Source organism: Tupaia chinensis, unplaced genomic scaffold (genome assembly GCF_000334495.1).
Source record: "Tupaia chinensis unplaced genomic scaffold, TupChi_1.0 Scaffold000099_1, whole genome shotgun sequence".
Classification (NCBI taxonomy): Eukaryota; Metazoa; Chordata; class Mammalia; order Scandentia; family Tupaiidae; genus Tupaia; species Tupaia belangeri.
This window is the reverse complement of record NW_006159563.1, coordinates 5,539,574-5,565,089: the sequence shown is the minus strand read 5'-3', so window position 1 is coordinate 5,565,089 and position 25,516 is coordinate 5,539,574. Positions and strand designations below refer to the sequence as shown.

Sequence of the window (25,516 nt, the reverse complement as noted above, 5' to 3'; positions counted from 1 at the left end):
GAAGGCCGGCCTGGTCCGAAGGCGGCTCTCCGCGGAATGCACGCAGTCTTCGGAGCGAGAGGCTGCTGCGGAGCCCGGCTGGCCAAGGGGCTGAGAGCCCTCTCCGGAGCCCAGTGCGGACCAAGGCCAGCCCGGTGCGCAAGGGAGCTGAAGGCAGGGAGGTAGCGGGGGTGGTGGCCCAGCCCGCGCCCAAGGAGGCCCCCCCTGTGTCGTCCGTGAGGGTGGTGAGCGCCTCCGGGGTAGTGGCCGAGGAAATTGAGGTACTGGACGTAGTGAGGGAGGACCAGGCGCCTCCAGCACTGGCGGACTCGGAGCAGTCGCCGGCCACCCCCGATCTGGAGTCTGCGGCCGAGGAGTGCAGCTGGGCCGGACTCTTCTCCTTCCAAGACCTGCGCGCCGTGCACCAGCAGCTGTGCTCTGTGAACTCGCAGCTGGAGCCGTGCCTGCCAGTGTTCCCCGAGGAGCCGTCGGGCATGTGGACCGTGCTGTTTGGGGGCGCCCCCGAGATGAGCGAGCAGGAGATCGACACTCTGTGCTACCAGCTGCAGGTCTACCTGGGCCATGGCCTGGACACTTGCGGCTGGAAGATCCTGTCCCAGGTGCTCTTCGCTGAAACCGACGACCCGGAGGAGTATTACGAGAGCCTCAGCGAGTTGCGGCAGAAGGGCTACGAAGAAGTGCTTCAGCGGGCCAGGAAGCGCATCCAGGAGGTGAGCGGGTAGTCTGGCTCCATTCAGCACTTGGGTGACTCACTCCCAAAGGCTAGAACCTGTTTCTGGACTGTGTGAAGGAGGAACACTTGTTTTTCTCAACAGGGGAAAGGAAAGGAAAGGGGTTTCCTTATCTCCCTCCCTCTTCATTCTTTCCTTTGGGTAGCTTTCTTTAATTCGGACCTTGCCGAGTCTTGACTCTCCCACCCAACCCTCCATTTATCAAATGCCATAGGTTTATAATAGACGCTGTATAATGAATGGATTTCAAATGTTTCGAGTCTTTACTCCTGCTTTAGGGAGAAGAGAAAAGGCCTGGGCAAGAAGTTCATTATACTTTTTATACTCAATCTAAGAGAGAAAGGAGTGCAGAACTATTTAGTCCTTAACATAGTAGGGAATAATGGGATAAAAGGTCTGAAGGACCTCTGATATGGAACTACAAATGTGTTAGATACCTATAATTTCAGTTCATGTCTACTTAACAGTCTCTGGTGAAGGACCTTTCCTAAAAAGTCATATAAAATGTGTGCAATTAGTTTTTTTTCCCCTAGTAGACACAGCAGGTAGTTTCTCAAAGCTGCTTGCTATTTTTAGTAGTGGTACAGATTGCAGTTGGTTAGGGGCCCATGGCCCTTTTCCATGTTACATGTTACTTGTATTCCTGAAATTGCAATGTCTTCCTATGTGTATGTAATGCTTGAATTCTGTTACGCTAGAATGTTGGAACTTCCTCGCTTACTCGCAGAATCTTAGGTATTTTTCTTTGCTAGACTTGAGTATTTAGGAAGTAATTCATTCTCACTCCTACCACAGTACATTCTTCAACTTCCTGAAGCCAGATTTTTCACTCCTCCCTGTTGATTTACTTTATGCCAAACGTCGCCCACCCATGGTAACATGATCCTTGAGTTCTGGGGATTTGTTCTTATTTCTCTTTTTGTTTTCCAGCCTGAGCTCTACCTTACATTCTTTTTGAACAGCATAACAGAAACCTTAAATGATTGCATATATTCTCCTTGGTGTTTTGTTAATACTGATCTGTATTTCTGTTAAACTGCAAGAACAAAATCAGTGCTGCTTTCTCAATTTACAGATGTGTGTATTTATATTATACTGATTTTTTAGAACTATGTATTTTTTCATCCTTAAATGTGTTGGCCTGTCTGACTTTAACTCTGTTAATACTCAGAGAAAGTGTCTGATTTTTTAATTCAAATGGCTCAAAGATGTTGTTATAGAACTCTTAAGTAGAATATAACTCTTTTTAAAAACATTTTTTTCCTAATTAAGCTTTTGTTGATTTGTCATCCTTTTTTAACAGGGAAAAAATTAACTTTTAGAAGGTGTTTTATGTTTTGGGAAACAAATGAACTTTATATAAATTCATTGAACAATAAATACAAAAATATGAGGTTCTTCATTTAGTTGATTTGAACAGTAACTGAAAAACGGCTATCAGGGCAACCAGTAGATTCAGTTCCAGTGCCATCCTGATTTCTATTGGAAGATTATGTTGAGAAAAATCATGAGGCTCAGTGTAGGGAGGAAAGTGTTGTGATTGATTAGTGATGTCTGCCATGGGCATGATAATGTAGACACATTGGACACCAGTCATACATTTCTTTCCAGCTGCTTAAATTCATTGCTGTCTTAATAGTTTACAGTAACATTTTCTTAGAAAAACTACTAATAGAAGTTGTGCCCTGTTTGTATTTTTAATTCTATTAAGTTCAGTAAAATACTACCTACTTCAATATTATCTTTCATTTCCAGTTCTCAAGTTGACTTAACTAGTAGATTTGGCTGTATCTTTTCAAACTAGTTATAGCTGGTCAGACACATTTTTAGGGATATATTATTTAGAGCATCTGGTTCTTTAGTCATGTTTGTCCTTCTTTAATTTGTATGAATCTGTTTTTTGGTCGTCTTCCCTACAGTATTCCTTTCCTACTTAAAGGTTTCAGCTTAAAGACCACACCTATTTTTGTTTAAAATGGTCAGTAAATTGTTGAAAGGAGATTGTTATGTTTTGTTTTTAAATAGAACAGACTGTACAGTAGATTGTAAACTTCTCAAGGTCATTGGCCTTGACAATCTCTTGGAATTGTCTTCTTTGCCACCCCTTGTTCAAGACCACACATCTTGGCCCTATTCACTTTTTTCTTTTGCTATTTCAAAAATTAAGGACTTAGAAGAAGTGTCCATATAGTTGTTGGTAAATACAGGGTTTTGTTTTTTTATAAGTTGATACATGTAAATTCCTCAAAGGATTGTGCTTTAGAAAACTAGGTAAAAAAAATTGAAACTTAACTTCTTAATTGAGGGATCTTTATCTGGGCTTGCCAGATTCCCTGTAAAAGGGATATGGACAGGCCTTAATGTGGTACCTGTAAATTATTTACATGGTATTGGGTTGGCGTCAGAAGTCATGAAGCGCTTTTGCATAGAAAAACAAAAAAATACATCATGACTTTTCTGACAACCCCAGTAGATTTATGGCAGACTTGTCTCTATTTGAAGTTTAATTTTTGAAACATCTTTATGATTTAATATGGTGTCATAGAAGTACTCCCATTCTTTGTCTTGTGAAGTATTGAATAATTAAGTCATAGATTTTCTGCTAAAGTTTTTGTTAATGATTCAGAAGCTTAGTGAACTGATGGGAAATTATTATAGTTTGTGAGAACTTATGATTTATGCGATGCTAATAATGAAAATTATTTTTAGGTGGCATAAGAGTTTAAAGATTGTGTACAGTTTAGGCCCTCAATCCAAATGAAATGAGGAATTTGTTAATGTTAAGTTTGTCTTGGACTCTTAATGGGGTTTGCTGTAGGAAGTTCTGTTTAGCACCAGGTACTCTACCCCTAAATGAATGCAAGTGTCATCAAGACCTCTCTCAATTTTACTAGTAGCTTAGTTCGTTGATCAAAGCTGGGGTTCCTATTAACAGTGTGTGTACATGGGTAGCCCATACTGTGGCTTACTCTTCTATGACCTAGATTTTGTAAATAATGGTTTCTGTATAAGGATAGCTATTGTTGAAATGATTAATTGTGGTGCATTAGGTAGTAAACCTTAATTACAATGGTAGGCTTGATTAAAATCTAAAAACTAGTGTTCACTTATTTTCAGTTGCAGCCACTGTTTGAGAGCAGCATGTGCTTTCAAAAATCACCATGGAAGGCATATAGTAGACAGCCTACTTCGTGTTTGGAGTCAGAAAAACCTGTCTTTGAATTAGCACTCACCACTTCTGGTGACCTGCTTAGTTACTTAATCAATCAATCTATCTATCTATTTAGTTAGTTAGTTATTTAAAGAGATTTTTGTATAGGGCACATGTACTTTCCAGAGACAAGAGAGGGAGAAAGTAAGAAATCACTCCACAAATGGGGATGGCCATGCCTCAATCCCTTCTCCTGGGATTTTAGGCTGAGAGATAGGGGCCCAGTGTAAGTTTCAAGCCTCAGGATCTGGGACTCGAACCACAGTTGGCCATGTGGGAGTCCAGTGCTTCAACCGCTGTGCTACCTACTGGCCCCAGTTACTTAATCTCTTTAAAACAAGAAAGTGGGGAGCCAGCAGGTTGCATGGTGGTCGAGGCTCTGGGCTCCCACATGGCTCATCACAGTTCAAATCCCAGACCTGGCGGTTTGAAACCCACACCAGGCATGTGTGCATGCATGCACAAAATCCTGAGAGGAGAATGGAAGGGAGGGGATTGTGGTGTGGCCATTCCCCTGGGTGGGGGGTGAGTTCTTGCTTTCTGCCTCTCTGACAAGTGCATATGTCCTAAAGCAAAAAAAAAAAAAAAAAAAAAATTAAACAGTAAACAAAAAAAGGGAGGGAATAGTTAAAGTACATCTTTTTTTCCTTTTTTAGGTTTTTACCATAGGGTATGTGCACTCACTGGACAAAGAGTGACAGAGAGTCAGAGAAAGTGAGAACACCACTCCCCCCAAGGGGGGGCTGATAGCTATAACATGCACCCAGTGTGATTTTCTTTTTTTTTTCCTTTTAAATACTTATTTTATTTAAATTTTATTTATTTATTTAAATTTGACCAGAGAGAAAGGGAAGATGAGAAAGCAAGCTTCAAGGTTCAGGACTCAAACCACAGTCAGCCATGTGGGAGTCCAGCACCTTAACCATGACACCACCTGCCTGCCCTGCCACCGTAATTTTCAAGCCACTGTGATTTTTAAGCCACCATGTTCAGGCCTTGACTGTAGAGTCAGCCATGTAGGATCCAGTACCTTAAACTCCATGCCACCTGCTGGGCAACTTAAAGGATATCTTAAGATTTAAGTAACACAGAGTGAAACCAGTGCCTAACAAATTGCCTGACTCTTACCAAAGAGGCCAGGAAGGATCTGTTTTCTTTCATGTAATAAGCATTCTCCAGAGTTTTCTCCTCAGCCCTTCTTTCAGACATCAGTATTTATTGGCATCACATAGGATATTGGGCTCTTCACATGGCCCGTCTCCTTTTATTCTACTATCTTTTGAAGTAAGTGAGTATTTTTTTTTTTTGGAGAGGTTTTTGCTATAGGGTGCGTGCGCTCACCAGACAGAGAGAGACATAGAGACAGAAAGCGAGAAATCACCCCCCAGGGGGGATGGTCACGCCGCAATCCCTTCTCCTCCATTCTCCTCTCGGGATCTTGGGCGCACACACACACACACACACACACGTGCCCGGCGTGAGTTCTAAGCCACCGGATCCGGGATGCGAACCGCGGTCGACTACGTGGGAGTCCAGCGACATAGCCATTACTCTAATTGCTGGTACCCAGTAAGTGAGTATTTTGTATCTATTCTACTGAAACTGAAGTGGAGGCTGACAGAGATTATTCAGATTTGGCCAAGGTTAAATAGCTAAGGGGAACCAAGCTCAGATTCAGGCGCAGATTTGTCTACATCCTGATGTGTGCCTTTTCTGCTTGCCTTGCGTCCTGTGGAATTTCTTGATCCAAAAGTTCCTACTCTTTTCCTGAATACATTAGAAGGGATGTCAGTCTCCACTTCGGAGAAGGGGAGCATGACATTTTAAAATTGTACTCTGTTCAGAAATTACTGAAGAGGCTCATTTTATTTCAAATTAATTGCAGAAGGCATGAAGCATGCTGAGTTTTAGGAGAAAAAGGTTGCCTAGGAGTGTAACGATAGGTTTATGTGAGAAAAGAGTGGTAAGCCATGGTTTTCCTTTGTATCTTGAAAGGCTTAGCTAAAAACAGCTTCTGACAGAAGGGGCAAGGACTTTTAAGAGGACCCTTTGCTTACTGTCAGTCTCCCTGATTATGATTTTTGTATTTTTCCTGGAAAATTCCAGAGCCCTGCTGAAGCCCTATTACCCATCAGAGAAATGACAGTATTTTAGGAACCCTTGGATGCTGTCTTTCTTTGGCCAGCAATCCATGGTGTCTGATTAGGTAGAGAAGGACACAGTGTGGCTGCAGTGCAGGGAGCTGCTCTGGATGGCCATTCTTGACTACCTTGACTGGAGGTCACCTGGACCTGGGGCCATTTAGATATATTAACATTGTAGTTTGATGCCTTGTCTGGTAATATACTTCCATGAAAATTCTGCAGACTGCTCTTGTACTAACAAACACATTCAAAGAATAATGAAGCTAAGTAAATTTTGTAGAATTGTAAAATTTATAATAGAAGTCTTGAGATCTGGAAGCTGCTAAAGTAATAATGCTGAAGCTGATCAATTTATTCAGTGCTGTGCTGAGGTAAACTTTTCACCACTTTTGACATCACTGAGAAAAGAGGTAAATATAAGCCAAGACTACTCTATGCTTCTATGTTAGTGCTTCTGCGAAGCAGAGACATGGAGGCTAGTCGTGCGATTGCAGCCTTCCTGATAATTCACGTAAGCGGTGGTTTCTCGGCTTGCCCTTTAACATCACATCATGCCCAGTCCACCAGAGATTTCACAGACATGGAATCTGGGCATGATTCCTCCTTGCTTGAACAAGGCCAACTTGGACAAAGCTTTCAGTAAAATCATTACAGAAGTGTGTGTGTATTGGAAGGGAGCCCTGGGTGGGAGGATTGGTTTGTCAAACATAGCAGCTGGTCTGTTTGAATGAGCCATCCTTACTTCCCAAGTCCTCACATACAACTTTTATCAGTCTGTTCCTGCCTTCCATTGTTGCTGCATTTAACCTTTCACTGACCATTTAACATTGTTGGCAGTGGGACTTGAAAGCACAAGGTGGCTGTCCATTGCTGGTTAAAGATAGGTGTCCTTATTTTTTGTAATGGGAAGTTACTTGTGGCTCTTAGTGATGTTACAAAAAATAAGTGGGAGTCAGTATTTTTTTAAAGAGGTTTTTGCTATAGGGCATGTGCCCTCGCTGAAGAGATAAAGAGACAGAAAGCGAGAAATCATGCCCTGGTGGTTGGACATGCTGCAGTCCCATCTCCTCCATTCTCCTTTTGGGATTTTCGGCACGTACATCATGTATTTGGCGTGAACTTTAAGCTGCTGGGTCTGGGGCTCGAACCATGGTCAATTACGTGAGCACTTAGCAACATATCCCTTGAACCATCTGCTGGTCTCGGGAATCCATACCATCCAAATCTGCTCAGTTGCCTCAGTTGTTGATGTGGAATTAAAAATAAGTGGTAAGGGTACTCAAGACGAAATAGTAGTTCTTGATGCTATTTGGGCTTTGATTAAGATAATCTGTTTTTTAAAATTTCTTATAGGAGACCAGTATACCAAGTAGCCATGCAAAGTATCTAAGTTAAAACTGCATAACAGAGACCTGCCCTGTGGTTAAGAGAGGACGAGATCCCACATGGCTAACCACGTGGTTTAAATCTTTGCCTCAGTGGCTTGAAAAACAGGCCAAGTGTGTGTGTACACATGCCAAAAAAGGATGGAGAAAAGGAATGCGTACAGTGTGACCACACCTCGTTGCGGGTGTGCTTTCTTCCCCACACTCCTCTCTCCTCCTCCTCTCCCATGTTTTTCACTCTAGTGAGCCCACACGCCCTGTGGCAAATTAGTTTTCAGGTTTTTTTTAATGAAATAACTGCTCGGGGGGCAGGCAGTAGTAAAACACCTTTGTGAGGCTGATTCACATGGAAAAAGTTTGGGTTCATGCAGAGAGACACCTCTGAGCACAGGAATTCCCAGGATCTGGGCTGCCTGAAGCTGGGGATGGATTGCAATGTCAAGGCCCTTTTGGGAGTATGGTCGATGTTTCTGTCTTTTTCTGTCTCTCTTGCTCATGAAAGAAATAAATAAACCTGGAAAAAAAAAAAGAGAGAGAGAGAGAGAGAGATAGAAATACATACCCAGGGACAGAAAAGGACTTATTCAGCAAAAAGCTTGAGTTGTTTTCTTAATGCGGGGAATTGCCTTTTCCTACATGTCCTTGAATTTTACATCAGATAGGGTTATAATTGTGGAGAATGGACTGTTTAGACTATAGTAACAGGTATAAAATAGGCTGTGAAATAAAAATAAGCTTAATGGGTTAGACATTTCACCGAGTCGAGTGGTTTTAAAGATAAATGTATGAAGATTCTTTAATTATTCGGGATTTCGTTTGTATTTTAGGATTGGGATCTTAGTTAACAAATAGTAATGCATTCAAGCAGTGTAGGCACTGAGAGAATACAGAGATGAACAAGAATTGATTATTTTCTTCAGGAAGAAATTGTACATAGACTTGGCCACCTGCTGCTAGGAATTAGGCAGGGTGTTGTAGAAGCATCCCACTACACTGTATCTTTAGTGCTTACAGGAAGAAAATGTACTGGACATGGCTTGGAAGATCTGCGTTCTGTCCAGTTTCTACTACTGGTTGCTTGACCCTGGACTGTTAGCTGTCCTCTTTGGGTCTTAGCCTCTTGCTTGTAAATAAGTTCCATTTGGTGTCCTTTTTAAGGATTCACGTAGTTTACAGGCACAGTGTGACAGGGTTGTGACTGCATTAAAATAGGGCAGTAGGGACCAGCAGATAGCATAGTGGCTGACTGTGACCTGTCCTGGTGGATTGAAAACTACGCCAGGTGTGCGTGCGTGCATGCCCAGGATCCCAGAAAGAGAATGGAGGAGAAGGGATTGCAGCGTGACCACACCCTCCTCACCCCCCAGGGTGATTTTTCACTTTCCCTCTCAATGTCTTTCTGGCAAGCAAACGCACCTTATGGCAAGAAAACTCTTAAAAAAATAATAATAAAGAATAGGGCAGTAGTGTTCCTGCGTGTGTTTGTGTGTTTTTCTGCTTTTCCTTATGATTTTTAGTATTTGTAACTGCTTTTCTAATCATTTTTTTATAACTTGCTGAAGTTACACTTGTAAAATGAGCGTTTAATTGCTAAAATTATTTCTCTAAGCCTACCTTCCTTTTTTAGAAGCCTATCTAGATGAGTCTCTCTTAATTGACATCCATGATGCCATAACTGGAGTGATGTGAGTGTAGAGAAATACGTGAAGTTGGAGTTTTCAGGAATCACAGTAGCTAACCTTTACTGAATGCTTACGTGGGACAAGCACTGTGCAGAGATCTTCACATACATCATCTCAGTCAGCACGTAGCTAGGCAGTAAGATGTTAAGTCATAGGGTTCAAGTGAGTTTGAGTCCTGGTTCCTCTACATAATAGCTTTGTAGTTTTAGACAAGTTACTTAATTCTCTCCATGTCCTAAGTTCTTCATCTATAAAGTAATGAAAATAATCCTGCTGCCTCATAGAGTAATTTAAAAATAGGTACAATGTGGGGACCAGCAGCTGGCGTAATGGCAATGTCACTGGACTCCCATGTACTCGACTGCAGTTTGAGTCCCAGACCTGGTGGCTTAAGACTCAAGCCAGGTGCGTGTGCGTGTGCGTGCCCCAAATCCTGAGAGAATGGAGGAGAAGGGACCACAGTGTGGCCATCTCCCTTGGGGGGTGATTTCTTGCTTTCTATCTCTCTGTCTCTGTCTTTCTGGTGAGCACACGCGCCCTATAGCAAAATCCTCCCCCCCCCAAAAAAAAATAGATACAATGCAAAGCACATAGAACAGTATCTGGCATTCAATAAACACTTGATAAATCTCAGCATTTTTTTTTATTATGTATTTATCTATTTAATTTGCCAGAGGGACATTTGCTTGCCAGAGAGAGGGGGAGAGGTAAGATCCCCGCCCAACGGGGCATGGCTATACTGTAATCCCTTTCCTTCCATTTTTCCACCCCGTTGGGATTTTGGGCATACAAACAACATACCTGGCTGGTTTTTCAAACCAGAACTGGATTCAAACCATATGATTGGCCATTTGGGATCTGGTTTCCTTAACCACTAGGCCACAGAGCTGACCCCTCTGTTTTTGTTATTATTAGTCTTCACATCAACCTAGGAGTAGGGATTTTACAGTAGAGGAAGAGATTGTTTGCCTAACATAGTGTATCTGGTGCTTAAGTGAACCAGATTCAGTTCCACGCCTATCTGATTTTAGCCTGACTTTTTAAACCACTGGACTATATTCTTCCACATAGAGAGTGAGGGCCACTGATAAATTTAACTGTTATCATGGTGAAATATATAGTCAATCATGTCTCTTCACTAGATGATAACACAAATAGTGCCGTGCTGATGACCATGGATTATGAACATATAATCACCTAGAAGGATGTAATGTGCCTAGCATGGTGCCTGATGCATGAAACAGCCAACAGTAAGTGCCTGCCGCTGTTCTCCTAATTCTTCATTCTTCTTCTCAAGGAACCCGTAGCTGACTCATTGCTAAATTAATCCCAAAACCAACCCCATCTCTACTAAAACCTGGGTTGGTTTTAGTGAAGCTGGTGCCATACAGCATAAATTATTTCCAAACAAAAACAGTGTCAAGACAGCAAGAAAGGGGAGACAGGTTGGTTTTAAGGCATTTGTTTCAGTAGAAACTCCCACATCCATGTCTTCCAAACCTCTTGTTGCTGCTGCTTTGCAGGTTATTATTTGGGTTGACTTTACTGGACACAGTGGTCTTTTTGGTACAGTTACTGTGATTGTAGTATTGTTTAAGGTCGGTTTTCTTAATCTCTCTTTTCCATTTTTTAGTATCCCTCTTTTTTTTTTAAGTATTGCAGATAATCCTCCACAAATAATTTGCAGATACTCCAGTTAGAATAACTAAAAAGAAAAGGCACTGACCTCTTCAGTAAATATTTCTTGGACTGGGTTCTAGGCATGCCATAGAAAATAATAGCCCTGGGACCAGCAGTTGGCGTAGTGGCTATGTCCCTGGACTCCCGTGTAGTTGACTGTGGTTTGAGTCCCAGACTCAGTGGCTTAAACTCAAGAGGGGCACGTGTGCGTGTGTGCCCAAGATCCCAAGAGGAGAAGGGATTGCAGCGTGACCATCCCCTGGGGGGGTTGATTTCTCTTTTCTGTCTTTCTGGCAAGCGCACGCGCCCTATAGCAAAAAACCTCTCCAAGAAAAAAAAAAGAAAGAAAATAATAGCCCTGTAAGCTTCATTGCAAATTCTCATCTTCTGCCCATTCTTCCTAGTTATGCCTCTATTTTTTTTTTTTTTAGGTGTTGACATTTCTGATCAATAGTTTAGTACTCATTTAGCATTGGAGTTGTACAGGCTTACCTGTGTTTTGGTTGTGTGTTTGCAAATCCAGCCACCACTTAAAATGTCTTAATGGTGGGGGGAACTTAAGTGTGCCTTATTATTAATTGCCTGGGGGCAGGTATGCTTATCAGATAGAGCCAGAGAGACAGCAGAAGATAGCAACCCCCCCTGGGGCATGGTCACACCACAATCCCTTGCCCTCCATTTCTCCATCGTCAGGATTTTGGCCACACTCACACATATGCTCATTTTGTTTTTCAAGCCTCGAGGCTGGGATTCTTATCACAGTTTGCCATCTGGACCTGGTTCCCTTAACCACTTGGCTATGTGGCCCACCCAGATGGGCTCCTCTTAGAATACAATGTATTTGATAATTGAGACCTGCCTATAATTGACTTTTCTTTATACATTTGTTACATTAGTATGTTGCTGAAAGGACCCAGAGTTTTATTTGGTACTAAGAGTGTTTAGATACTCACATTTGCTGGGTTTTTGTTTTATGTTTTGTTTTTTTACAAGTGAATTTATTTGAAAATGTCTACTCCTGTTGGGAAGGAGTGGAAAGTTAATGTGATTTTCAAGACAATGAGCAGGGCTTTTATTACATTCTTATTATAAATAATATAATTTTGAGACCAGCAGGTGTCATGGTGGTTAAAGCATTTAAGTCTCAGATCCAGTGACTTGAAACTCATGTTAAGCATCCATGTGTGTATGCCCAAAATCCCAAGAGGAGAATGGAGGAGAAGGGGCTATGGTGTTGTCGTCCCCCTGGGAGGTGATTTTTCACTTTCCCTCTCACTGTCTCTGGCAAGCACTTGTGCCCTATGGGAAAAGCCTTAAAAATAAATTAAATAAATAAATAAAATTTATATTATGTTTTTTATTATGTAGGTACAGTATTGGATTTTGTAAGTATTCTCATTTCAGGGAAGTTCTGGCATGTTAGGGTACAGTGTTATTGGATGGTTAATATAGAGTTTGCTTCATCTCACCCCTCAGTGGTAAATATAAATACGGAAGTTGGCTAACTGAACTAACCTTTTAATGTTGTTTTTGTTGTTGTTTTTGTCATATGTGCGTGTGATTGTCAGAGGAGAGAGATACGGAGAGTGGAAAGTGAGAAGTCCCCTCCTGATGAGGGTGACCATGCTGTAGTCCTTCTCCTCCCTTCTCCTCCCAGGATTTTGGGCATGTACATACATGTGCTCAGCATGGTTTTCAAGCTGCTGGGTCCAGAACGTGAACCGCAGTCAGTTATGTGGGAGTCCAGCACTTTCACCACCACACCACCTGCTGGCCCCATAAACTAGTCTCTTGATGTTCACCTTATGAAACCTGGAGCCATTTTAGGATACTGTGCCACCCTAAGGGCCCCATCTCCCCATTTTTACCAAAGAGCAACATTGTTTTTCCTGGTGGTAATCTGAACTCCTTTTGTAGCAGAATGAATAGAAAGGTCCGGCAGGGCTGGGAAACCTTAGGGCTGTCTACTGTCTTGGAATGTATACGCATACAATTCTGAGTTTCCTTAAGCTATTGGGTTTTATCAGTTTTCCATGAAATACATAAATAGGTTTTTTAAATTTTGTGTAGAAGTTGTTGCCATACTGCATGTGTGCTCCCCAGAGAGAATAGTAAGACAGAAAGCAAGAAATCACCCCCCTCCCCCAGGGGAGATGACCACACTACAGTCCCATCTGTCCATTCACCTCTCAAGATTTTGGGCACACACGCACATGTGCCTGCTGTTAGTTATAAGCTGCCGGATCCAGGACTCGAACAGCAGTTGGTCATGTGGGAGTCCAGTGATATAACCACTATCTATCTGCTGGCGCCCTAACTAGGTTGTTTATAAAACTGGTGTTTGATATTGGTGTGTTGTGTGCATGCCCTTGCAGTCTTAATATATTCATGAAGTGAAATTTCACTCTGCGGCTGCTCTGAGTTCATCTATCTCCAAGCTCTCTTTCTGCATTTCCAACTTTCCCTGGTATCTGGATGTCCTGCCTGTCTCCTGTTGGGTCCATTTACCCTGAGCATATCCTTTGCCTGCCGTCCCTGACGTGGTCTGTGGCTCTATCTGGAACTGCCACTTTCAGTCTAGAGGCTGCAGTTTCTGTGGAATCACCCCATCCCATTCGTTTCCAGAGTTAGTCAGTTTTTCCAAATCTGGTGTGTGTGGCGTCTAACAAGCCACTGATTATGACACGGTTGATTTTATAATAGGTTTTTTCTCTGTGAGAGAAAGAAACACTGTTACATCTGCGTGTTGATTTGAAATGTATATTGATTCAGAAATGTCAGATACACATTTGAGAACTCCGTTTTCCTGTGCTCCCATCTTACTGCTTTCCCACGTCACTTCTGCGCCCACGTTAGTGCCATCTCTCCTTATCTCATCCCAGAATTGGTTTTCGCTTTCTTCCAGTAGCTTCCTTGCAATGTAGCCTTTCCATACTTTGCTCCCAAGCTATTTTAAAGCACCACTTGGCATACCTTCGTCCCCACCTCTTCAGCCTTAACATGCACACAACAAACTGAAGCCTTCCACTCCTTGTCATGGTCCTTGGGACACTGCCCATTTCTCGCACTGAGGCTTGCCCACACCTGGCTAACCTGTTAATCTTCTCTTCCTCTGTTCTCTTTCCTTTTAGCCAAACTCTGTTCCTCTTACTTGCTGAACTCACTATTCACTCTCCTGTTTTTGTTGCATTTTATAATAGCTACTGGTACCTAACCTTTTTCTATAGTTTTAAGTCCCATCTTTCTTTCTTTTTGAAAAGGCTTTTGCTATAGTATGCGTGCACTTGCCAGAAAGGGAGAAACAGAGAGACAGAAAGCGAGAAATCACGCCCTCCCCAGGGGGGATGGCCATGCCGCAGTCCCTTCTCCATTCTCCTCATGGGATCTTGGACAAGCACTCACATGCACTAGGCGTGAGTTTAAGCCATTGGGTCCGGGACTCAGACTGTGGTCTGCTACATGGGAGTCCAGCGACATAGCCATTACACCAACTGCTGATCCCCCCATCTTTCCTTCTAGGGTCATATCAAGTGGGCCTTATGAAAAATCATTCTGACCACTCTCAGGAGTTGGACATTCCTGTCAGAAATTACATATTATGCCATTCATAACTGCTCTTCTGGCTTTTTTGCTTTCGGACCCTTCTCCCTATGAAAATGCCTCCTAAGCCCCTAAGAGAGAGATAGATTCTGTTTTCTAATGGCTCAGATCCCCCGGTGTTTGCCATATGAGCTCAGTAGATGTTCTTTGATTCATGTTAACCTCTGTTTCTGTGTATGAATGGCATGTAAGTATAGAACTTCTAAGTACATTTTAATGAAAGGTAAATGTTTCCTCCAGAGTAAATAAAAGACAAACTTACTACTTATCTGCAAAGAATCTGAAAACCTTTAAATATAAAATGTGGTTGTTACTGTCAGTAGGCCTTATACTTTCTAAAAGTAGATTATTTTTTCGAGAGTTGTGGGTTTTTTTTTTTTTTGCTATAAGGTGCGTGCACTCGCCAGAAAGAGAGAGACAGAGACAGCGAGAAATCACCCCCTAGAGGGGATGGCCAGGCCGCAATCCCTTCTCCTCCATTCTCCTCTTGGGATCTTGGGCATGCACACACATGCACCCGGCGTGAGTTTAAGCCACCAGGTCCAGGACTCAAACTGCAGTCCACAACGTGGGAGTCCAGCGACGTAGCCATTATGCTATCTGCTGGTCTCTGAAGTTTTAACAGTATTAACAAATGATCAGTAATTAACATAGAAATAATATAATAGTGATGTAATAATTTTACAAAACAAGAGTGGAGATAGGCAGTGTGGTTTGTGAGCATGGAAGATACATGGCATTGGTCCTTACTTGCAACTTGAGAAACTAGATGCAATGGACCTAAATGGAGCCCCCAGCACGCTGTGAAGTTTCATTGCTGGTATAAGGCCCTCTCATCAGAGTATACCGAGTTACCCTTTTTCACAAGCAGGTAATTATTTGCATGTTTTTCAAAAAAATAATTTAATAAAGAAAATATTATTGGCAGATTTTATGATGCTTCTTAAACATCCTCTTAATTAAAAAAGAAAGACCATCATAAGTTTTGGATTTGATATAGCCCACCCAGGAAAAACATTCTGAAACTATTTATAACACATTGTGGCTTAAATTTTATATTTAGACCTTTAAAAATTACTCCAAGATCTTCATAGACTGTAAGTCTTATAATCCCAAAGTGAAAGAAATGACTCTAGCACTGTCACTGGCAAAGTGTAGACTGGGGACCGTGTCAAGCACAGAAGCTGTCTCCTCCTGTTTGTAACTGGTCACTAGGTTAGAATCCAGGTTGAATAGGATCAGGGAAAAGAATCACTGGCTCAAGGTTATTTGGCTTTTTTTTCGGGGGGGGGGCAAGATTTTTTAGGGAGTCTTCAAGTGTATTTCAAGTGTTTTTGTTTTGTTTTGTTCTGTTTGACTATTGTCAAGTGACTCCTTTAAGAACTTGATGAAAGCTTTGCGTCCTTTTCCTGGAGAAATTTCTGTATTAAACCTTGTTTTGTTTCAGATACCAGACAGTTAAGACCTCTTAGATTATGGGCCTGTTCTTAGGAGCATTTCACTGTGGAGAGAAGGATGGAAGTAAAAAAGGGTAACTCAGAAATGGGAAAGAGAAAGTTCTTTATTTAAAACTTCATACAATACTACTTCAAGTCTTTTAACTGAATCAGTAAAGCAAAAATTTTCTAAAATTGCACAAGAGATGTGTCAGATTCTAAAACAGAAATAGCTCAGAGCTTTACTTTCCAGGCCTCTGCTCTTTGTCCTCCTTTTCTGCTGAATCTTGCTGTGAAGTGTGTTGGTTGTGCTTGAGCACTTCTGAAACCCTTTGCAGGCATGTCGTACTCTATTCATGTCCATCTGCATTCTCATCCACTGTGTCTCTCGGCGATTATTCTCAAAGTTAGCTAACCTATATCTTCTACATTTTAGATGCATATTCCACATTTTAAATTTAGACCTTCCCTCTTTATACCATACTTCCTTAATCCTAAATAATCTAACATTCTTTTCAGTTTCTTTCTACTACTCTATTTTATATTATTTATACATTATTTGTACATTACTTATAGATATTTTATGCATTTTACAATTTATAACCTGTAAATGTCTACAGCTCAGTTTATTCCCTAGACTTAGTCACTTTTGGCTAGCAAAATAGAAAGTTAAATGATGTAATTATAGAAACCAGTATGTGGCGTGATGGTTATGCTGCTGGACTCTCCCACATGGCTGATCCCGGTTTGAGTGCTAGACCTGGAGGTTACTTTCTCACTTTCCCTCTCTCTGTCTCTGTCTCTCTCTGGTAAACACATGTGCCCTGTAGCAAACAAAAAATAAATAAAATAAATAAAATAAAAATAAACTGATGCTATCATTCTTTTAAAAATTATATAACTATAACAGGTTAGTGATTTTTTTTTAACCTATTCTTTTATCATAAATTGTAGAAAGTGATTTAGACTAATGTCTAATGTTTAGTGAGTTGCATCTTTTTTTTTTTTTTTTGGAGAGATTTTTTTTTACTATAGGGCACGTGCGCTCGCCAGACAAACAAAGAGAGACAGAGAGACAGAAAGTGAGAAATCACCCCCAGGGGGGATGGCCACGCCTGCAATCCCTTCTCCTCCATTCTCCTCTTGGGCACTTGGGCCTGCACGCACATGCGCCCGGCGTGAGTTTAAGCCACCGGGTCCGGGCCCCGAACTGCAGTCGACTACATCAGAGTCCAGCAACATAGCCATTACACCAACTGCTGGTCCCGTGAATTGCATCTTTTGAAATGAAGTTTTAAAATGCATTTCCTTTGTTCTAAAATTATTTTCGGATTCTTAGATTAAAGTAGATTGACCAATTGAAGTTATAATTGCTTTTAAGGTAATCTAGTGTTGGAAAAACCTGAAACTTTATAGCAGAGTAAATTAATAAATGAACAGTGTTAGTTGAGATGCCCTGAGCCTCTCTGCAAGAGTATTAAGTTTAGTTGCTGCATAATAGCTTTGTAAAGTACCATTCTGTTTGAGGATAAAAGGCATGTGAAAAGTAATGTAAATATATTGATATTTGGATAGAATAACTGATTTTTTGTTTTGTCATTTGTTGCATGTATTTGTGTAGAGTGTACTGTGATTCTTTTAACTTAGAGGGACTTGATGTTTTTGTGTTGACAGAAAATAGTATCTAAACTGTTTGCAATTACAATTACTTTAGTATCCCTGTAACAAGAGCTCAAAGAAGTCTGTGTCTGAGGGTGTTTTACTGTTAATGGTGGCATTTGATCACATGTAAATGACCGAGGGGAGGGAACTTTACTGTTGAGAGATGTCGCTACCATTGCGGGGTTCGGTTGGTTGGTTGGTTGGTTTTGGCTTTTTGCTTTCCTCATTCTTGTCACAGTTTGTATTTCTGAGATTTGGTAGAATAATCATTCTCTTAAAGTGTTCTATTTTGCAGATACAAAGCTTGCAGATAAAAGGCTTCTGTGAACATACATATTTTGCAGGGAGAGGATTTTTGCCTTTAAAACTATAAAAAATAGTTTATTATAATTTATTCATTTTTTAGAGAGAGAATTTTGCTGTAGGGCACATGTACTCGCCAGAGAGACATAGAGACAGAAAGCAAGAAATCTCCCTTCGGGGGGATGGCCACACCTCAGTCTCTTCTCTCCATTCTCCTCTCAGGATTTTGGACATGAATGCACATGTGCACAGCGTGAGTTTAAGCCACCAGGTCTGGGACTCAAACCACAGTTGACTATGTGGGAGTCCAGTGACCTAACCACTACTTCATCTACTGGTCCCAATAGTTTATATTTATTGTAAAGCCTAATTTTTCTTATTTTATGTTAGTTTTTTGTTTGTTTTGTTTTTGGTTCATCTTTCCGTGGTATGTTTTATTCTGTTCTCTGATTAGAAGTTGATCATTCCATCACATAGCTATTATTTTCATAATCCTACTTTTCAATTATAGCTAAAAATAGGGGATTCCACATGATTTCATGACTTCTGAATAACAAGTGGGGAACACAGGAAGAGAAATATTTCCCATCATTTTCAGATTTCCTATCATTTCAGACTTCTCATAACTCATTCTTTGGAAAAGTTTTGTGTATAGTGTTGGATATTATGGTGAAAGGGATAATTTAATTTCCCTGTTTTGATACTTACGTTATTAGCCAAATTTCAGTATTTTAAGAGAATCAAGGTTTAGTTACCTCCTGATTTGGAGGATTAGAGTCTTTGGTTCATCTCTGGTGGGAATCCTCTGGTGATATCACAATATGACTGAGGGCCAGAGAATGTGGTGCGTGTTCTGTGGTCTATGTCTCTCTTCTGGTCTCATTCCCTCTTTGTAAGCCTACCAGGAACCAATCATAGGGGTCCTACCCATCAGTCCCAAAAGCTCCACCTTTCCACACCGTGATGTTTCCTCTTACTCTCTCCACAGCTAAATCTAAACACTTGAATCTTGAGAGAACAGGAAACCATAGCATATGTGTACAATCAGACTTCAAAAAGTTTGTAGAAAAATAGAATTAAAGTGTGAGTGTATTTTAAATATGCCAGAAATTTTTGTATCCATGCATAGTTTCTTTATGATGAACAGAACAGGCAGAAACTTGTTCTGCTTGAGATCTGCCCTCTGCCATGTTGTAACTTCAAGTTGGCTTCTTGAACTTGTACTTTGAAGCAGTAAGTGAAATAAATTTGTTTCTTCATAAATCATCTCATCTCTTGTATTTCTGTTAACAGTTTAGTAACAAACTATGACAGGTACCATCCGTAGTCTTAGGCATCCACTCTGGGTCTTGGAACATATACCTCTCACATAGTGGCGTACTACCATTCCTCCCTTCTAAAGCGAAAGATCATTCTGTGGTTGCCTTCTCAAGTACCAATTTTTCTTTGAATAGCTGAAAATGTTTTAGTAGAGAAACTGAACTAAATGAAAATGAGCTTTGGCTCAATTTTGCTATAGTTATAAATAGTGATAATTGACCTAATATAGAATAATAGTATATGTAGTGAGAGAGAGGAAAAAAACTTGATTCAAGAAAAAGTAAGTTGCATGTTATACTTCTGCACATACAAAACTTGACTACATAATTTCATAGCTTTACAGAGATGTTTGCCTCACTAAATGGTAGTGTGGATATTAAATATTTACTGAAAGTACTGCTTCTCAAACTTTAATGCACATGCATTCTTATCATCTCCCAGTCTTAAGAAATCAGATTCTGGCCTTGCTGCTAAGACACCATGCTCTGCAAGCTATGATCACATGAGAGGTCTGGTTTATTTCCTAGTCCAACCTAAAGGCTAAGCCCAGTGACCTGTGTCTGTAATCCAAGCCACTTGGGAGACTGAGGCAGGGGGATCACTAACTTGAGGCTGGCATGCACAACATGAAAAAGAAAAAGAGCTGGGCATGGTAGCATGTGCCTATAGTCGTATCTAGGGGGCCAAGACAGAAGGACAGTAACATTGAGACCCTGTACTCCCCCTCCCAAAAAAGAGAGAGAAGAAAAGAAAATTTGTTTAACTTCTGAAGGTCTAAAGTTATTCCAAAGAAAAAGAAAAGTTTCACTTCTGAAGGTCTGAAGTGAATCTTAAGGTTCTATATTTTCTTTTCCTTTCTTTTTTTTTTTAAAGAATTATTATATTTAACTTTACTTAATTGATTTGACCGGAAAGGGACAGAGTGAGAAAGAAAAGAGAGAAAGCAAGGAAGCAAGCTGACAAGTCTGGGACTCAAACCACTGTGAGCCATGTGGGAGTCCAGAGCCCTCAACCACCAAACCACCTGCCAACCCCAAGGTTCTGCATTTCTAACAAGTTCTTAGATGATGTGGGTGTTGCTGGTCCTAGACCATATTTTCACTAGCAAATGATATGGTCATTTAGTTAAATTGAAATGTGGAGACTAAAGGTCAAACAGGGTTGATTGACACATGCATACTTCCTTTATTCTACTCAGTAGATGAGTTCACTGCTTATTAGAAATGTACTGTATTTATAGACTCCATGCGATATCCTTTTCCTAGTGTGTACCACCTACTTCAGGGAGCATGGTGACACTACCGCTCCCCTCCTCCTCCTCCTCAGATTACTTATCCGTGATACTTTTGAATTCACGTGATTGTTCATCTCTGGATTATTATTTTTCACCTACGTAGCACTTCTATCCTTCAAGACACAGTTAAAATCCCAGCATCAGAATACCTTTCCATTTGTTTTAACCTACTCCGATCCATCTTTTCTCTAAAATTTTATAGTCCTTTACAATTAATATTTACTTTCATGTGTATTGGATTGTTTCCCTACTTTATATTGTAGACTTAAGGATACGGTTCGCCTTGAACATCTTGGACCCCTTTCCAAACTCTTCTCTTAAATATCTAAAAAGCAATTTGAACGTATTGCCTCTGAATCTGTGGTGTTCTCTACTCCTGAAAGACCTGTTTCTGTTCCTGTGATCTTTGTTTCAGTGAATGTCAGAAACCTATAGTTATCCTTAATTCTCTCTGCCTTAAAATCCAGTCCATCATCAAATCTTGTTGATTTTATCCAAGATACTTTTTTTCTTTCTTTTTTTTGGAGAGGTTTTTGCTATAGGGCGCAAGCGCTCGCCAGAAAGACAGAGAAAGACAGAGAGACAGAAAGTGAGAAATCACTCCCCAGGGGGGATGGCCATGCCGCAATCCCTTCTGCTCCATTCTTCTCTCAGGATCTTGGGCATGCATGCACACGCACCCAGCGTGAGTTTAAGCCACCGGGTTCAGGACTCGAACCACGGTTGATTACATGGGAGTCCAGCGACATAGCCATTACACTAATTGCTGGTCCCTCCAAGATACTTCTTGAATCTATGCTCTTCTCTTAGCCTATCTAAGCTATCTGCAATGTTTATGGACTACTCAAGAACCCTCAGAATAAGCTATCTGCATCCATTTTGGTGCCCTTTTCATACTGTTCTCGCTACTGGAGTGTATCACAAGCCAGGTGTTAGTATATGCAGTATTGTCTTTTGTTACGTTCCCTTGTTCCTTGTCCAGTTTGCTAGCCTTGTTTTATGGTATCCTTAGTGCCTTTTTGCATGCCATTCTTTGTCATTCTGACCAGTCTAACCTTCCCCTTTTGTCCAGCTTATGTTTTTTTTTCCTTTGGCTATACACCTGTTGCTATTTCATCATATAGCCATATATGGTTTATCCATCTACTAAACTACATTTTGGTTGCTTCAGAATTTTAGCAGTTGTGACTAAATGTGTGCAGGTTTTTGTGTGATGTACATTTTCATCAAATCTGGGTAAAAATTAAGGAGCACAGGTGCTGGATTAGATAGTAAGATATGTTTAGTTGTATAAGAAACTGACAAAATAATGTATATTTCACAATTGTTATTATCAAATCATGTTAAGATAGTGGTATTCATATCTTTGTCTTCACCAGATTTTTTTCTAGTTTTCTCAGTTGTTGAGAATGGAATGTTTTAATATCTCCAACTCTGTACATTTGCTCTCTTTCTTTAATTCTATTTTGTTTTATGTACTTTGAAGTTCTACCTTTAGCTGTGTACATATTTTATGATTGCTATATCTTCCTAATGATTTGACTCTTGTCTTTAGGGAATGTTTCACATTATGTCCAATAATAATCTATATCTTAAAATCTATTTATTGTAAATATTGTCGCTCCAGCCTTCCTATGCATTGTTTGCTTTCAACTTATCTGTGCCTTTGTATTTAAACTTCCTTTCTCTTAGTGGCGCACAAGTGGTTCTTGTTATTTTAATTCATTCTGACAGTTTATACCTTTTAAGTTAGAGCATTTAGTCAATTTATATTTAATATAATTCTTGACAGGGTTGGATTTAGGACTATTTTCTCTTTGTACCCTCTGGATTTTTTGTTTGTGTTTTAGTTTTGCTATAGGGTGTGTGCACTTGAGAGAGAGGGAGGGAGGGAGGGAGGGAGGGAAGGAAAGGGGTAGCAAGGCAAGGGGAGGGGAGGGAAGGGATAGGAAGGGAAGAGGAAGAGGAAGAGAGAGGAAAATGAGCAATCACTCTTCAGGCCACTCTTGGAATCCCTTCTCCTTCACTCTCCTCTCAGGATTTTGGGCAAGCGTGCACACACACCAAGCATGATTCTCAAACTGCCAGGTTCTGGGCTTGAACCACAAAGCTGGCGACTTGCGATCCAGCATCTCAACCTCCATGCCATCTGCTGGTCCATGTAGCCTCTGGTTTTTACAGCCATCCGTCACTTGAAATGGATTTTTTTTTTGAAATGGATATGCTTTGAGAAATGTATCAGGTAATTTTTGTCATTGAGTGAACTTCATAAATATGTACATTATTAACATCATAATACATAGTTTTCTTTTTTCTTTTTTTTTTTTTGAGAGAGGTTTTCACTGCAGGGCGCGTGCGCTCGCCAGACAGACAGACAGACAGAAAGCAAGAAATCACCCCCCAGGGGGGATGGCCACGCCGCAATCCCTTCTCCTCCATTCTCCTCTCGGGATCTTGGGCACGCATGCACACGCGCCCGGCGTGAGTTTTAAGCCACCGGGTCCGGGGCATGAACCGCAGTCAACTACGTGGGAGTCCAGCGACATAGCCATTACACTAACTGCTGGTTCCCCATAGTTTTCATTTTAAATATTCACAGGTATTTTATAGAAATTAAAAGGAAAAGTAGTCTCTTTGTCTATCACTTCTAGTGTTTTTTGTGAAAATCTAAATTTTCATCAGTATCATTTCCTTTTATATTGACTTTTTTATTATTATTTTTAAAGGTTTTTGCCTAGTGTACTCGCTGGAGAGAGATAGAAAGAGAGACAATGAGAGGGAAAGTGAGAAATCACCCCTCAGAGGGGATGGCCACACTGCAGTCTTGTCTCCATTCTACTAGGATTTTAGGCACACATACACTTGCCTGGTAGGACTCAACCACAGCTGGCCATGTGGGAGTCCAGAGCCTTAGCCACTATGCTATCTGATTACCCATCCTGACCTTTTCTTTTTCTTTTTCTTTTTTTTTTCTTCTTTTTAAAATTTCTTGTGGTGTGAGTCTGCTGATGATGAGTTCTCTTAGTTCTTATTTATCTGAAAATATGTCTTTGTTCTTGAAGGATATGTTGTTAGGAATGAGACAGGTACATTTTGTTGTTTATCAATTTTCTGCATTTTAAAGATGTCATATCCTTGTTCTATTCTTCATTATTTTTGATTTGAAGACCACATTCATATGTATACCTATCTCTTATATGTGTTATTTTTTCCATTTGTCTGCAGGATTTTCCCTTTTAGGTTGTTCTGTTTTTGTTTTTTTTTTTTTTGTTTTGTTTTGTTTTTGGTGATTGGATGATTATAAACCTAGTTGTAGATTTACTTGCTAACTTTTCTACTAAGAGTTCTCAGAGCTTCTTGAATATGTAAATTGATGCCCTTCATCAAATATGAATATATTCTAGGGACCAGCAGTTAGCGTAATGGCTATGTTGCTGGACTTCCATGTAGTCAACCACGGTTCAAGTCCCAGACCCGGTGACTTAAACTCATGCTGGGTGCGTGTTGTGTGTGCCCAAGATCCTGAAAGGAGAATGGAGGAGAAGGGATTGTGGTGTGGCCATCCCCCCTGGGGGGTGATTTCTCGCTTTCTGTCTCTCTGTCTGTCTCTGTCTTTCTGGCAAGCGCACACGCCCTATAGCGAAAACCTCTCAAAAAAATAAATAAAAAAGGGATTTCCGGTTTGGGTGTGGCCGCGGGGCTGGCTTTGCTGCAGGTGACTGAAGTGGGCGGCACCATGGCGACTGAAGTAATTCGTCATCTTTAGCGCCACAGAGTAGGATGTGGGTCTCTGGAGACCTTGGAAATGATAGAATTGCTGTACAAATCCTTAAGAGTTTTATAACTTCATAGCTGCTCCTCACTTGACAGTACTGTTTAACAAATGAGCAGACTTAAGAACCAGGTCTCCAGTGAGCAGGAAATCTCCTTTTTCAGCCTTGAGAATCAGCCTTCTTAGTCTTTGCCCCCTTGCTTAGTATTAGGCCATCCAAAGTGACTTAAGTATTACAGTTGCACTGTAAGTGACCAACAATTCCAGCATCCCTCACAATTTCTTCACTAGCCCTACAAAACCAGATGGGGAAATCTGAAAGCTGCCACAGCCTCCCGGGCTTCTCAGGTTCTGTGTGCTGAAAGCATGCCTGAAAGATATACCACAAATTAGATCCAAACTGAAAATGAACCAATTAGCAGCATTCATACTTTATAGAAACAAAATGGAAAATGTCAGGAGTAGAGAAGACACCTTCAAGGCTCCTGAGAACTAGTGATTTCAGGGGAATAAGAGAAATGAAGATTTTCCACTGATAATTCAGCCTCCAGCCCACAACTCGAGTGGAGAGGCACGGGAAAAGGCCTTCAGAAGACACCTTCAAGGCTCCTGAGAACTAGTGATTTCAGGGGAATAAGAGAAATGAAGATTTTCCACTGATAATTCAGTCTCCAGCCCACAAACTTGAGTCGTAGGAAGCCTTTCAAGCCTCCTGAATCTGTCTCTCTCTACCTCTTTCTCTGTCTTCTCGTTTTTTTGCAATTTTTTCCTTTTTAAAATTTTTTAAGGTAAAGCATTTTCTTGGCTTTCAGCCCCTCCTTTCCCTTTCTCTTGTTAATAATCCCCTCTCCTCCTCCCAACCCAGGAGAGGCAAGGGAATAGGACTCCAGAAGACACTTTCAAGGCTCCTGAGAACTAGTGAAACGCACCGAGTGGTTTTCTTTTCTTTCTTTTTTTTTTTTTAATTTTTTAGTGTTTTTGTTTGTTTGCTTGCTTTTTCTCTGTTTCTCTGTTGTTTTTGTTGCTGTTATTTCTCTCTCTCTGTTTCCTTTTCTGCATGCTCCTGGACACTCAGATTGAACTTCAAGTTTGGGAAGAAACACACCATCCATCAGATGACTAGAAATCACCACAGGGCCACAAGAAATACAGGAAAGCAAGGAAAAAACCTCTCCTCCAAGGGAAAAGAGTAACTCCTTTTTATCCACAGACAGTTCAATAGAAATGTCTGATAAAGAATTTAGAACATTCATAATGGCAAAGCTAACAGAGATGGAAGAGAAGAGAGACAATGAA

The 25,516-nt window shown here is 40.8% G+C and overlaps 1 protein-coding gene across 1 annotated transcript in view; it reads left to right on the top strand.

Annotated features, from left to right (window-relative positions):
- The window catches only part of JMY (junction mediating and regulatory protein, p53 cofactor), a gene marked incomplete at its 5' end in the record, with an annotated part of 94,245 nt that continues 68,729 nt past the window's right edge, over positions 1–25,516 (top strand). The window contains 1 exon segment of the mRNA XM_006143539.3: positions 1–710. Coding sequence (XP_006143601.2) covers positions 1–710 — 710 coding nt within the window.